The 16064-nt window shown below is 37.1% G+C and overlaps 1 protein-coding gene across 10 annotated transcripts in view; it reads left to right on the top strand.

Moving 5' to 3' along the window:
* FOXP1 (forkhead box P1) overlaps positions 1-16064 on the top strand; it is a 559382-nt gene that overhangs the window by 337851 nt on the left and 205467 nt on the right. For all 10 annotated transcript variants that reach the window (XM_063114112.1, XM_063114120.1, XM_063114119.1 and 7 more), the window contains one exon: positions 1280-1470. In XM_063114112.1, coding sequence (XP_062970182.1) covers positions 1291-1470 — 180 coding nt within the window. In that variant the 5' untranslated portion in view covers positions 1280-1290. The remainder of the gene's footprint in view (positions 1-1279; positions 1471-16064) is intronic.

Raw genomic sequence — 16064 nt, 5'->3', positions numbered from 1 at the left:
CACCTTGTGGTTAAGAGGTGTAATATCGGACTGAACTAGTTCAAATCCTGATTCCACCATGACTAGCTGTGATATATAGTGGACAAATTATAATAATCCTCATGGAGACTTAATTTTCTCTTCTGTAAAATGGGGATAGCAATTGTCATCAGAACTGAATTGGAGAATATATGTCTGTCATCTGCAGTAGAGTCTGGTACAACACTGGTGATTAATAGATGGTAACAGTTGATATTAGCAGATATTATCTGTCTTTTGTCATATTTGGACACTGATACCAAGCTGAAACCTGAATTGGCTCTCTGGGGTAATGGTTTGGTGCCCAGAGAGTAACAAAACTGAATGTGAAATGTATTTACACCTAGGTAATACTCTCTAGCTACTCATTTTGTAGTACATATTTTTTTCAAATACATTTAGAACTTTCAAATTCAGACATTTTCTTAGGTTTACCTAAGCAAGATTTTTCTCCAAAATTAAATATAATAAAGCCCAGACCTTTCAGGCCTTAAAACAAACTAGAGATCAGTAATCCAACATGAGGAACGCCTGACTTTGAATGGGATTTCTCAGGATAATTTTGAGTATGAAACAAAGATCAGGGTCAGAATTTGTTTAGCTCCTGAAAAGTGGAACTTTTTTTTTTTCGTGTTTTCTCTCTCTCTCTCTCTCTCTCTCTCTCTCTCTCTCTCTCTGAGTGGCCTATCTTATTGAAATGGCCAGTTTTGATATGTTCCGTACCTGAATGATTCCAAGGAGTGTGAATCTTTAAAATGCTTTTTGGTGTTTGAATGTGAGGTGTTTCAGCACAAATGACCTCAGGGGCCCTCCTGGGAATGTGTGTCATCTCTCGATAGACTAAAGTTGGAGAATATTTCTCTAAGAATGTAACATTGTCACACTGCCACTGCACATATTAAACTTTAATGTTATACCTAATGTGATTTGTAGGATGACATTGGTTTTTGAGCAGAATATCCAGATATAATCAGAGAAATTTAGTCCGAAATTCTAGGTTCACCTGGAAATATTTATTTTTTTCTAAGGGATAATATATTTAAAACAACACAACTAAAATTTGTATTGAGACCGACAGTTTCATACTCATAAACTAAGGGACTGGAATAAATTGAATGAAAGAAAATGACAACTGTTTACAGATTTTGGCAACATTTTAAAGCAGGGCCCTTCTCTGTATGTGCAACAACTGTTTTTAACAGCTGCTTTTTTTTTCTTTTTTCTTTTTCCTTTTTCCCCCTCTCAAAAATCCTTCTATCAGGTTTTTGAGTCATGATGCAAGAATCTGGGACTGAGACAAAAAGTAACGGTTCAGCCATCCAGAATGGGTCGAGCGGAGGCAGCCACTTGTTAGAGTGCGGCAGTCTTCGAGAGGGGCGGTCCAACGGGGAGACACCAGCCGTGGACATCGGGGCAGCTGACCTCGCCCACGTGCAGCAGCAGCAGCAGCAGGTACTAGGTTTTGCAGCTAAGGGAGGTGGAGGGTGGTGGATGCAAACGTTACTGCTTAATCTTGCACTTGACCACTGTCGGTGTTTTGTGCCCACCTGTCTATTGTCTGTCTGTCTGTCATATAAGATACCAGCCCTCTAGGGTTCCTGGTGGTTGACATAAGAGACTAATTTTCAAGCCCTTGGGAGTCGGAAGCCTTAGAAGTCCCCTTGTGGGGAGTCATTGTTGAGACTAAGATTGAGTGGACCTCTGGCCACTCCCTCCCAGCCCCCAAAGTGTCAGCCCAACCTTTAAGTGTTTTAAGTAGAATTACTCTTTGGAGAAATGGTTCTCAATGCTTTAATTAAAAATAAAACAAAAAAACATGCTTAAGCTTTATGAAGAAGGAAACAAAATTAAGAGATAAGGGACAAAAGAGAGAAAGGATATGAAAGAGAAAAAGTTGGTGAATGAGGAGAGTAGAAACAAATAGAAATACAGACAGAATTCCTTAACTAACAGGCAATACACCCATAACATCGGCATCAGTGTAGGAAATTGCCTCTCGCTACCTGTAGGAATTTAGGGATATGGGTATTTGCATACCTTTCTTGTATTCATATGGCAGCTTGTATGTTGCTAAATCCTATTAATGTTTTAAATGATCTTTTATTGGTGCCTCCACAAAATGCACATAAGTTGGGACATACTCATTTCTGTTGTACTGTTTATAGTTAAGTAAGTGGATACCCATAAGTAACTGCTGAAGTATTTCTAAATAACAGTGACCCAAGAAATGGTGTTATGTTGGCAAAGTTTTGAATAAAACTCAAATAAGTAAATAGCATTTGTTTGAAGACTGGCTTTGGTTTCCAGCCGGTCCTGGATTCAGGAAATATTATTAGTTTTTGTTAATGATAATGAATGGCTTTTGTTCTATTTCTGTCCTTGATTCATTTATTCAATACATAGTTATGGTGCCATTTGGAAACAGGTAAAAAAAAAAAAAAAGAATGATGTATCTTTGGGCCTTTCTGAAAGATACAGAGATTGTTGGGAAATGGGGGAAGAGAAGGCAAACCTTTTATCAAACCATTTTCTTGGAGTCTGTGTCAGGGAAGCTCAGGAAATCCCTTCTTAAGTTAGGGATATAGGTTTTGACAGGCTTTAAAGCATGTTTTATTTTCTCCTTGCTAAGAGTTTTTAAAAATAAAAGGAGTCATTAGATTGTTAGCCCGTTACAAGATGGTGGAACCAGCATAAGACTGTGGAACCTGTTGGGGGAAAGATACAACAAAGAGAAAGAGAAACCAACTGGCAAGCCGGACTCTTAATTCAGAGGACTTCATGGAAGTGGTTTGATCTCTCTTTCATTGGCAGCCCAAACTCATCCTTGCCTGCATCTTGGGCATTGCATCAGCTAGACTTAAGGATATTTGTTGTGTATAACCTTTGTGCATTTCAATTAATGCAAATGGCCAGATTCTAACCAATAAGCTTGTTAGCAAAACCTAGCGGTAAACAGTAGAAGAGTATCTATGTATTTGTGTTAACATAAGTTCATCTGCTGTTCTTAGCTATTTATAATTGAATTGAGAATAAACAGTTGATATTTTAGAGTGTCATTTTCTATGACTTTACCAGACAGAAGTAAAAATTGACTATTTCTTTATGGAGCATTTGAGGTGGGGCTATTGACTGATGTGGTATGAATTCCAAAGGATTAGTATTTAGAGTACATAATTAAATAAATGGAAAATTGACTTCTGGATTTTCTTCAAAGAATTCAGAATCATTCAGGATCTCAAAGTAGTAAGCCAGCCAGAAAACTTTACATATATACCAACAACACACACACACATACATGCACACACAGACACAATACCAGCAATAATAAATTGCCTTCACAGAAGAAATTTATAAAAGCACGTTTCAACAGCATTTTTCTTAAAAAGTATCAGTAGCAAAATTAGTTACCTACGTCTACCCTCTTTACGTTGGCTGTGACCACTCTGGAAAATTTGTTGTTATAGGTAATTGGTATAAAGTTCAAGAAACCAATTTTGATTGTACTTTGAAACTCTTTTTCAATATTTTACAACAATTTTATTTCTGTTTGTCATTGATATGCTTTGGGAAGAAAGAAAGAAGCAGTTGAGTCTATCATTTGAGTCTAAAACCCCACTTATTGTGGTTGGCAAGCCTTTTCAGGCCTTTTAAAGTAAAATACTGACAGCTGTTTGACTCCCCTAAGTATATGTATGATAAGGCTCTTAACAGGTTGGGGAAAAGGAAAATCTGCAGATGAAATAAGAAAAACTACAGAATTGAAAACATTTCACCAAACTAGAATTATCAGAGTTTTCTTTGAGATGAAAAACTGCAACAATTAAGCAATGCAGAGAAATGCGAGTGTCACTTGATGGAATTTGGTTGTTTTTGTCATTTTTATTCTACAAGTTTTTACTTGAAGTGAGAATACCAGCAGTGAGAAAATCACAGCCATGCTGAATTCATTACTGCGGTAGTCACACAAAACCACGGATAAAATTTCAATAACTGCAGGCCACAGTTGAGTAAACAGTTGCACTGAAATTTAATTCCTGTTGACTTTTCCCCCATTCCTCGCCAGGGGCACATTCTGACTCCGTAGTACAAAGACAACAGGGGTTACAGCTTTGATTAATGTAGGACAGTGGAAGAGAATTAGAACTGTAAAATATGTTAGAAGTCCACGGAACACAAAGATCAGGCTTAAAAGGGTTTGGTATAAAAATAAGTTAATTATGCTGTGTGTTAAACTGAAGGTTATAGAATTTCTCAGTTGCACCAGTACCATCATTGATGATATAGGCAGAGTTTTTGCTTAGTGCCAAGATTTAAAATAAATGCAAACCATTCCATGTTTGCTCCATTTTATCAAAGATAATTATAAATTATAGCAGATGCCCTTTTCAGAATGGAGGACTCTGACAAAGATTCACTGTAGAGTGATCACGTTCCAGACTGAGTTTGGCTGATAGGTTGGCTGAATTGGGTCCAAACAGAATTGTTTTTTTTAAAAAAATTCATTAGCTGACATCCCAGAGAAATGGGAGAAATAATGGTGTTTCCATCTCCTCTTGAAAAATCAGAATATCTGGTAACCTTGGTCCGATAGTCCCCCAAGGGCAACAATTGTTGGGAGATGAATTACTGCTTAAGACGAGGAGCCTGCAGTCCTCCAGCTTGTTCTAGTTCCCACCCAGCAGCGTTGCTCATTTATGCTCTCTAGACAGTGGAGTTGGTGATTCTGGTCTGGAAGATGCAATCATCACTCAGAAGCCATCAGCCAAGGAGAGGTGCTGCCATTAGCTGACGGAACCCTCCAACACACTCACAAACTGTCTTCCTTCCTCAAAACTAAATGTATTATCTCTGTAATGTTTCAACTCTCTTTATATCTGGGGCGTGAAACTATTATAACAATAGTTTTTTAATAATATAATTTGATAGTTTCTGAACATTTTCTTTTAGTCATTGAGTATTTCTTTACCCGATACCATAACTGTTCTTTATTTTCTGTTTTGCCTTTCCCATTTCTGTGTCTGTAAAAGTTCTGTATTGAATATTCACTACTCCATTTTGAAACTCAGCAACAAATACTATTACCAATTACTAAGGTTTTTTTTTTTCTTAAAGGATTTTACAATGTCCAGAGCAATTTCATAAACTGTGTGGATTAATGCATTTTAAAAGTCTTGAATTTTAGAAAGCAGAATTTTATTTCCATATTGCTGCAAATGAGAGCTTTTTCAGATAAGCATATTACATAGAGCATAATGTTTAGAAGTTTCTCCATATACAGCATATGCTGTCAGGTCAATTAACAGAATGCATACTAGAAAATGTTTATTCAATAAAAATGAATAGCTGTTAAATAAAACAGCTATTTCTTAACAACATTACATTTAATGATGGATTTTTTTTGGGTTTTTTGTTTTGTTTTGTGTTTTTGGTACCACCTGGCAGTTTTATTGTCTGTAAGTCAGTGTAGGGAGAGCTTTGGTTGCTGTGGTTTTGAGGTGTGGCTATCGTTTTATATAAGAACAGTTTAGAGGGGGTCTGTGAGAAAGTCACACAAAAAAGATAAGCTATATTTGGGGCTTTACCATGTATTATTTAAAGAGTGTGTATAAGTGAAGTGTTTACCTGACACATCTTTGACATTTGGTTTAAGGTATTGAACCTTTTAGTCCAAAAGGTAGTGTATGTGTTTCAAGTTAAGTGTTGAAAGACAGAAAATGGGAAATGACTAGTACGGAGGTAAGAGAGGCAGAAAGAATAGGGAATTTCTCTTGAAAAATTGTGAAAGGAATTAAGGAGGTTCTATTGTGTTGAATTTTGCCAATGAGACACTCAAGTAGGTAAAAGATTAATCATTATACAGGACCCAAAAAACTCAGAGAAAGAGGATGAGTAGTAGGACTCAGGAAAAGGAACTGGTTGTGTACGTTCAAAGGTGATGTAGAAAACGGTGTCAGAGGAACCTGGGAGATTCATGAATACATATCCTAGGGTCCTCTGACCATGGGAAATGGAATTACAGGGGCCAAAGTGTGAATGTTTAAAGGGGAGAGTGGAGATTCTTTTTTGTTTTAGCATAAATAAATGCACAACATTCTTCTATTCACTTTTGGAATGGATCCCTTCATTAATTTCTGTTAGTGAAATTACTGGTGGGTATTGAGCAGAAGAGGGAGGTTGTCCTACAAAGATTTCCAGCTTTTTAACTGCCTCTGTGAAAAACAATGCCCGCAAGAAATAGCTGTTGGCGTTTGGACTGGCACTCAGCTCGTTTGTATGAAAGCAGCCATCTCTTTGCTCCTCAGTCTTACCCATAGCCCTTTGTGTGTGTGTGGGGGGGGGATATTAAAATTCCAGTGGCCATCCTTGACCTTGTTTCTGACCTCAGAAACAGTGGCCCAGGTGATGTGGCATGGACCTACAGGTATGAAGGCTTGGTAGAAATGGCCCTGTTAGCAGTATCGTTCTACCACTTTTTTCTTTGAAAAAGGTTACTTATGAACTTGTTAGGAATGCCCTCAAGTGGCATTTTCCATTGTAGCTGCTGGGGACTAACTGTGTCTGAAAGGGAGGATTGCTTTTGATGCTGTTGGCAGCGAAAAGCTGGTCAACACCTCTGTGTCCTAGCAGGGAAGCTTCCAGGAAGGGGGTGTAGAAGAAGGTATTGTTAATACTTACTGAATGCCTTCATGGGAACAGGTACTGTGATAGGGGTTAGCAACTTCCTTTGCCGGTAGGTAAAAACCCAGCTATAATTTTAAAGGAATTTCTCTGCTGAGATCTACTCTTACTGAAGACATTGTAGAGTCTGAGTATTATGGAAAACATTAATGGTCAAAAACATTTTGTAGGAATCAGTGCCACCAAAATGTTAGTGATAACCCTACAAACAAATTGAAACAAAACCTGAGACAGGAATTCAGATAATTCTAACAAATAAAGAAAAAGCAGCCACAATCATAACAAACCCCCACTTTTTCTTAGTTCCTTTTGTGGTTATTTCTGGAAAAGGCATATTTCATCCCTAATGCTAAATTTAGTTCTCTACTCTGTTAGTTTAGACCTGCCTTCCATCAAAATATTGTTGTCAAAGATTTATGTAACTTGTGATGTGAGCCTTGTATGAAATTCTTTCAAGTTATGATTACTAAATAGTTGTGTGTCATTAATCTCTCCATTGAAAATTAAAATGGCACGGGAAACCAAAAAGGAGAAAAGAAAAAAGATCCGTTAACATAAGAGAGCGTGGGTAATAGAAACCCAGATGCCACATTTCATTATGAGTGAAGTCTACCCTCTTGACTTCAAGAGAAAGCTTTGCTACTTTTAGAAGGTAATTTTAGGGCCGAGCCCGTGGCGCACTTGGTAGAGTGCTGCGCTGGGAGCGCGGCGACGCTCCCGCGCCGCGGGTTCGGATCCTATATAGGAATGACCAGTGCACTCACTGGCTGAGTGCCGGTCATGAAAAAATGACAAAAAAAAAAAAAAAAAAAAAAAAAAAAGAAGGTAATTTTAAGCCCTGACCTGTGAGCTAATAAAAATAATTTTTAAAAAAACCCCACACCTTCCCTATATCTTGTCTAATCAAAAATCTCTTTTTGAACTTTCAGGAGATATGACTTTAATAATAATTTGTTGACAGATTAGCTTCAGTGATTACGAAGAGTTTGTTTTGCAAAACTGGCAGGCTCCTATCTGTTCTCTGAAGGCAAGGAACCTACTTTGCTGTTCTGTAACTGCTGGCGTTTATTGACAACAAGCGCTGAGCAGGCAGAATTGGAATGTTTGTATAATGTAAACCTATAGCTCGCCTGATGGAGTCTAGTGTACTTTTAGGTAGTGCATAGATTACTTGATAAAAAGGGTTACAAGGTGACTGCTTTTATGACAAAGAAGAATAGCAATACAAATGCAAGTGGTACCTGGAGCCACAGGAAGGAAGTTTATGTAGGGAATTGGACCCCATGTTAGAAAGTTTCTTTTCATCACTTCGTCTTTGAACTCCAATCTGTTGTAATTATGAAGTGTTACTTGTAACATTCCAGAGACCCTTTGCTAAATACTGTTTGATTTGGTTCATAGAAATACAACCACATTTTTTTTCCTCTCTCACAAGAAAAAAGTCATGAAGAGAGTTTCCCATACTGGCCTTGTCTCAGCTTTGTTCCAAGTGACCTAAAAAAATGTGCTCCACTGGAAAAGAAGTACAGTTGCCCCTTCGTATCCACAGGGGATTGGTTCCAGGACCTCCCACAAATACCAAAATTCAAAGATGCTCAAGTCCCTGATATAAAACGGTGTAGTATTTGTGTATAACCTACACACATCCATATACTTTAAATCATCTCTAGATTACTTATACGTAATACCTAATACAATGTAAATGATATGTGGATAGCTGTTTATACTATACTGTTTAGGGGATAATGACAAGAAAAAAGTCTGTATATGTTCAGTACAGATACAACCATGTATTTTTATTTTTGAATATTTTCAATCTGTAGATGGTTGAATCTGTGGATGCGGAACCCACAGATACAGAGGGCCAAGTGTATTAACTTTGCTTTTTAGCTTTGGATTTCCTGAAATCCATTTATTCCTTTGATTGCATTCTCTTTCTCTTAACTAATATTTATTGAGCACCCTCAGAGGAAGAAACTATGGAGGCCAGACTGATATGCAAGGTGCTGGAAGAGCATGGGAGAGTAACTTTGAGCTTATTTGGCTGGAACCTGTAGAATAACTATGGTAGCTGTGGGAAGATGGGTAGGAGGTAAATTGTGTTCATCTTGTAGGAGGCTTGGATTTCTAAGCCAGTGAACGCTGCTAAGTAGAGAATAAAGGCCATGGCAGAAGAGGCGTACTGAAAGTAAATTACATGATCAGACTTGGAAGGGAAGGAATCACTGAGAGATTAGTAGAGACAAGGCTATTGCAGTTGGTCTGGCATTTAGTAATGGGCCACTAAACCTTGCCCCCTTTTAATTGAGGGTACCCTGTGTTGACCCCACTTCCTCCCTGCTCTTTTCCTCCTACATCTGAATCTCTTAGTAAACTGGAAGTCCCATAAGGGCAGGGACAGACTTTCTCATTTCCTGATACTTTCCCAGCACAGTACTTGACGTAGAATGACTCTTTGACAGACTGTTTGTGAATGAGTGAAATGGGAAGAGAAATGAAGGACTGGGTTAGGAGGAGATTGTTGAGAGGAATATTGGAAAACCAACAGGCCTTTTGAATTATGAGAGGTGAAAATATCAAGGAGTGGTTCAGGATTTCTGATCTGAATGGCTGGCACGATGGTAGCATCACAAAACAGAAAGGAAAGGGGTATGGGAGGTGGGGGAGGAAACTAAGCTGCTTTCTTATCTCCCACTAGTAGGTTATTGTGATACGATAAAGAAAGCACAAACATAACTTGTGATAAAGGATGGACTTATTTTGGAAAAGTCCTTTTTAAAAAAGGTTTTAACAAAAAGACACTCTCTTTATAAAACTCACTATTTATTTTGACTGTATACATTTATTCGGCTTAAAATTATCAAGTATTTTCCCTTTAGCCTTTGCCAGTTACTAATGACTGTATCTTCCAAAAGTCACATGAGAAGTGCTGATAAACTGCTTGTGTTCCTGTTGATCATGGACCAGGCTTATCTCTTTTAGAGAACAAAACTGCGAAGTTAGATCTCTGATAAAGTCTTTGTTCTATATTGACACAGGCCTCTTATAGTGAAATTGTTTTTAAGGTGGTGAGGGGGGTGCATGTTGTGTTTCTTTTGTTGGAAAAATACAGTGTGTAATCATTAAACAGCCGGTGCTATTGGAAGACTCTTTTAGGAGGTATAAATTCAACTGCCCAGAGACGTGAAGGCAGAGTCTCATTTGTATGTTTGAGTCCTGCTTAGACAGGGAAGGTGGGAAGCAAGCTCTGTTCTTTTCTTTCATCTTTCTAAGTGGACATTTTCCAGTATCTTCTGCATAAACTAACAGTGCAAATACCAACTGTGGAGGATGTAGGATTTTTTTTTAAGGTTAGTAACCCTAAGTTTCCCCTTGAATTAACTATTATATCTCTCTTGTTACACTGCTCCTTTTCTGACTGTACCCAAAGTAAAATAATCTTCCTACCATGGATTCATCTCCAGCAAAGTTTCTTAAAGTCAACAATTAATTGCACAATTTATCTTCTGCACAACCACAAGTGAGTGGTCAGTATCACGGTCACTCATGGAAAGACGTAAAGTGTCAGCTGATCCTAAATTCATGTTTTTAGCACTGTACTTTGTCTTGTCTCCAACTTCTGTCTCTCCACATTGAAGGGCAGGTGACATGATGTCTTCTTAGTCATTCAAATCCAATAACTTTTAATCTGAAGGTTAAGTAGTGAGATATAAACTAAGAGATGATAATATCAATTTTATGTTCACTGAAGGGCACAATATACCTCTTTCTAGTAGAGGGAAAATTGTGCGTAAAATGTCTTTTGCTTTTTAACAGCAGGGTTGTGTCTCTCAGAGCCAAAGGAAAAGAGATTTTTGGAAAAATTTAATAAAATAAGATGTAGCATCCTAAAGCAGGCAAAAGTGGCTTTTTATTATTATAATTATTAAGTATTAATTTTTCAAGGCTGTATGGTACAAAGTAGTTCCCTTTTTTAATAGCCTTTTGTATTGACTCTTTCTATCCTCTCTACGAACTCAACAACCTTTTACAAGGTTAAAGACTGGGAGAGAATGACATAATGCTCATTCTTTCCTGACTATTTTTGGTCCTAATGTGTATGATAAATAATACTGTGATAGTATTGCTTACCTTCCCTCATTTTTTCCCTCCTACTGGTGATATTTCCATTTCAGCTCAATAGGAATTCGACATCCAAAAGTACTAAGTGGAAAGAGCCTTTACGATGTGCATTTTTATTATGATATTCTGATTATCTCATTAGATTTATATTTGTCTTATAAACACGTTTAGTGCTATGTATTATATGTATATATCATGTATATTTATATAGATTTACTGTATTATTAGTATTTTGAAGACAAAAAGCATCATGCATCAGCTGAGTATGTGATAGTCATAATTGTCAAGATATATTCTGTAATGTAGTGATTCACAATTATGATTGTCAGGATAGTATTCTGGAAATAATTTTAAATTTGTTTTAGCTATTAGTTTAGTACCTTTACTGGGTAGGTTCTAGGTACAAGATACTGTGTTTGCCTGCTGACTAGATCAGGAATCAGCAAACTACAGCCTTCAGGCCAATTCCAGCCTGCCACCTAGTTTTGTAAGTAAAAGTTCTGTTGATGTAACACAGCTACAACTGCTTGCTTACTGTTGTCCATGGCTACTTTCATGCCACAACAGCAGAGGTGAATTGCTACAACAGAGACCATATGGCCCACAAAGCCTAACATACTTATTATCTGTCCCTTGACAGGAAAAGATTGTCGACCTCTGGATTAATGAATGGAGGATGTGGCAGGATTTTCCTTCCAGAACCTTCTCTTTGTAGTGACAAAAGTTAGGGCACATCCGACATTCTTTTTAAAATTATCCCTCAATAACAACAAATATATATATAATATATATATATATATTATATATATATATATAATTTAAGACTGTTTTGCCATTTCTAGAGTGTAAAAATGACTTGTAGGTGTCATCGTACTTCCAGAGTTTCTTTCTAAACATTTAACTGATATCTTACAGATTAGAAGTTTTGGCATCTTTGGTGATTAAAAGAATCATCAGCAAGCCTACTAAGAAAATGAAGGCTGGACTCGATGAGTCACTCAAAGAGCAGATGTCCTTGGCCGTGGCTTCCTTACCAAAGAAAATTAACATAAAAACCTAGCATATCTTATGTTCATAGTCCCATGGTCAGCCAGAAAATGCAAAGAAATATTATCCTGAATATCTTCCTGGGTTCAGAGAATTTGTAATCTAATTGAGGTGCAACAAGACATAAACATATGCATTAAGTATCAATAAAAATTTTGAAGCAGATGAAGACAAACTGTAAAGGAGATGCATATGACTCATCAATAGATGAGTGATTTAGGCAATAAATCTTCAGTAGCCCAGAGAAGAAGAATTTGTGTCTATGTTGGTGAGATTTTTGAAGGCCTTGATGAAATTAGGAAACTGTAACTCAGTCTCTGCACATCTGCTGGTCTCTTTTAATTCTTTCAATTGGGAAGTAATGGATGAAAGATATACACTGATCTATATGGGTTTGGCTTGTGACTTAAATAATAAATGCCCCAAAGATGTGTCTTTGCCATTTTGCCGTTTTTAATTCTGAGATAAGCAAGGTTGGATTTGTGCTGTGGAGCAACTGGAAGCGTATGGTGAGTGGAGGTGTTTTTATACTGGACCCTACCATCTGAGCTTATTGGCCTCCAGGAAATGGTACGTGGCCTCTTTATACAGACATTGCCTGAGTTGAATATATGATTTCCAGGGATTAGATAAGAGCTGACAAGTCTGCTTATTGGTTGGTGGTGTCCATATTTCACATACTTTTGTATTGAACTTTAGCTTATTTACCTCTATTCATCATGTAGTTAGAATAATTGAAACCATAATGCCCAATTTTAAAATATTCTTCAAGTGTGAAGACATGTACTGAATTCAGTTATTTATTCAGTTATTTACTGGCAGTATTTCCGAGGAGATGGCATTGGCCTAGTGTTTTCTCCCTTCCAACCTTTTTTCTTTCCTTTCTTACTTTCTTATTTGATTCTGTTTTTAAGTTTGTTATCAGATGACTCATTAGATCTCACAATTAGTGAAAATCTGTTCAGTCTTCCATGGTAGGTGGGTTGCTGAGACATAGACCATGTCTTTAATACCATCAGTCTTACATTTTGCAGGCTTATGGTCCTTCTTTTGAGAATTTCATGAAACCCAAACAACTTTTATTCCGAAAAATGTGTATATGTGTGTGTTTGTATGTAATTTTCTAATTACAATTTCATATACATCGTGTCCCACTCCACCTCCCAAAAAACATTATATAGTCCATACTGTATGTTAATTAGATTTGCTAACTGGTTCGGTGTTTTGACAAATGTTCCTAGACTTTTCTATGATTAACTGATGTTAAGTTTATTAGTAAACCTATCTTTAATTTGGAAAAGGTTTCCTCTTTTGGCTCTAAATGCTTACCAATGTGTCCCTGGAATTATTTCTGAGATATTTTAAATGTAGCACTATAAATGCCAGCTCCGAAGCAAACACTGGAAAGTCAGGTCATATAAAGCAATCTGTACTAAGAGCCATTTTATGTCTATGCAAATGGCAATCACCAGATTTACACACTCTTGAACTCTCCTAACTACAAAAACGTATAAACTCGTTGGAAGGTCGTTGATAAATCAGCAAAGATTACAATAAGTGACACATAGCACGGGCACCCCCTTATGTCACTGATGGGAGCATAAGATTGAGCAGCCCTTTTGGGGGGCAGTTTGACTTTGGGCATTAAGAGGCTTAAAGCAGCTCCATCTTTTGATTCAGGGATACAATTTTACTGAGAGTTTATATAGCATTCAGCAGTGGTTGTCATCGGAATCATCTGGAGGAATTCTTAAAAAACAGACTGCTGGTCCTACCACCAGAGTACTTTATTCTGTACATCTGGAATGGCCCCCAAGAATTGGAATTTCTGATATTTCTAACCCATTCTCTGCTGTTGGTTGGAGGACCACATTTGGAGAACTACTGGTGGGAAGTTTAAAATCATGGACTATGGAGCCTGTATGTTTGGCCTGAGTCATGGCTCTGCCACTTACTAGTTGCGTGACTGCAAGGCAGTTAGCTTCTCTGTGCCTCAGTTTACACATCCATCAAATGGAGATAATATTAGGTTGTAATATTCTGAGTTTACACCTAAAGATGTTCATTGTGGTAGTATTTATAATATGAAAAATTAAATATATTGTAAATCTCTGATGTTAGAAGAAAGGTTAGATAAATGGTTGCACATACGTTTTATGTTTGTTGTGTACCCATTAAGAATCACACTCTTATAGAATAATAAGTTAAAATATTATAATAATATAATGATTGGTGGGGAAGGGGAAAAACCTAAAAACATCTGCCACAAAATGTCACCAGTGATTTCTTTTGTCAGTGAGATTATAGTTTATTTTGTATACTTTATACTTTTCCGTACACCCCCAAATTTCTATAGTAATATGTATTACCTTTATAATTCAAAAGAAAAGTTATTCTTAATTTAATTCATATTCACAGTTGGAAAACTTTTATGAGATGTATATAGATGGCAGAGGATACCTGAATCTTGAGCAAATATATATATATATATATATATTATATATATATATATATATATATATATTTTTTTTTTTTTAAAGATTTTTGCATAGGGATCAAGTGATTAAAATTTTTACGGTTATAAGATTCTCTCTCATAACATCTTTAAGTTTTCAGCTACCACTTGTCTGCTCCCTAATGCTCTCTCTCCACAGACCTGCCTGACTTCTGGGTGCCTCCACCATCAAACCTGTCAACCACTAATCATTATTACCTAATATCATCAATTTGTGACAAAATGAATCCTCTGTCAGTAAAAGAAGAGTATAGGTGAAAAAAATCACGTTTTTTTTTTAGATTTCCCCATTCTGAGTTTCTTAGTCTGTGTGGTCTTTACTATGTCTAGTATTCACAGTCATACACAGATGAACGGAGTTGTTTACCCAGTGCATGTTGTTTTTGCTAGGGACAGAGTTCAAGTGCCTTAGGGAGCTGGAAAAGACAGGAGGAACATTTTATTGGAGACATTTTGGAATCCTACTGAGGAGGGTTGAAAACCCACCTCAAGCACTTACTGAATGAGTGAAGTTGGGCAAGTTATGCTATCTCTGTAAGCCTCACTTTTCTCATCTGTAAAGTGGGCAGGAGAGATAACTTTTTGAGAGGGTTGATGTGATAGATATGCTAAGTCATCTATTGGCCTTAGCATAATAGTCAGCCCTTTAAAACGTGCTCATTACACTGTTATCGTCCTTGCTCAGCATCTTTTAAGGACAGGGAAAAGCCTTGGCTGAAAGTCTTAGGGGCCCGAAGGTGGAGGCCAGCCAGGAGGGAACCAGGTTGTTTCTCAGGACTGTTCCATTTTCAGCCTACCCCACCCACTTTATACTCAAATCCAATCACCTTAGGATATTTTAGACATTCACTTTGGAGACTTCCAAGGAGAACCCTCCTCCATGAATACAGGAATTCTCGTGTCTTTCCTTGTTGAGGCAATGGATTGAAATAAGCACACAGTCCTGTTTGACAGTCAAACTCTTCATTTAGAAACTGACCTCTACATGAAGACTGTGGGGAACCAGTTCTTGTAGGCAATTAGTGCCCCAATTTACCATTTTCGAAAAGAAAACACATATCCTAATCAATACAGAATTTCTCCATGCCTACTAGCGATATTACTGAAGGGGCCCCACACACAAATGTTTCAAATTTAGAGACACAGTTAAGGACACAGTTTTGCCTCCAGAATCTGAATTGAATCAGGGTTTTATTTCAGATAAAATCTTTGGGGCTCATAACTTAAAAAACACAACTTTTACTGGCATTACGCAATTTGCCATGGGTCATTTAGCGAAATGTTTGTATATGTAAGCCCAGGTTCTTCTTTTAAAAAAAGGAAGGGTGGAGGGTGGGGATTGGATTTTGCTAAAATCCAGGTGGCGTTTCAGTTTATATTTAATTTTAATTGGAAATCAAATACAGGCAAGGGAGAAAAAAAATCTACCATGTTTTCTTTACTAAGAGTATCCTTTGGGGAGAGGAAGGACACTGCCAGCCAGATTTTAAGAAGCAGATTTTTTATTGGTATGTCTATTTTTTTCTGGCTAAATTTTTGTTCCTGCATTTTTTTTTAACATTAAGTTTTTACACATGGCAATGATTTTTGTCTCAGTGCCTCTTGCTGCTCTCTCTCCGTATTTTCCATGGAATTAGTACCTAGAACCAGGATAGCCAATAATGACATACTACACATAACCAAT

This window comes from Cynocephalus volans, chromosome 11 (assembly GCF_027409185.1).
Source record: "Cynocephalus volans isolate mCynVol1 chromosome 11, mCynVol1.pri, whole genome shotgun sequence".
NCBI classification, from domain to species: Eukaryota; Metazoa; Chordata; class Mammalia; order Dermoptera; family Cynocephalidae; genus Cynocephalus; species Cynocephalus volans.
Note: the sequence above shows the minus strand (reverse complement) of the source record. Positions and strands in the feature narration are given on the sequence as shown.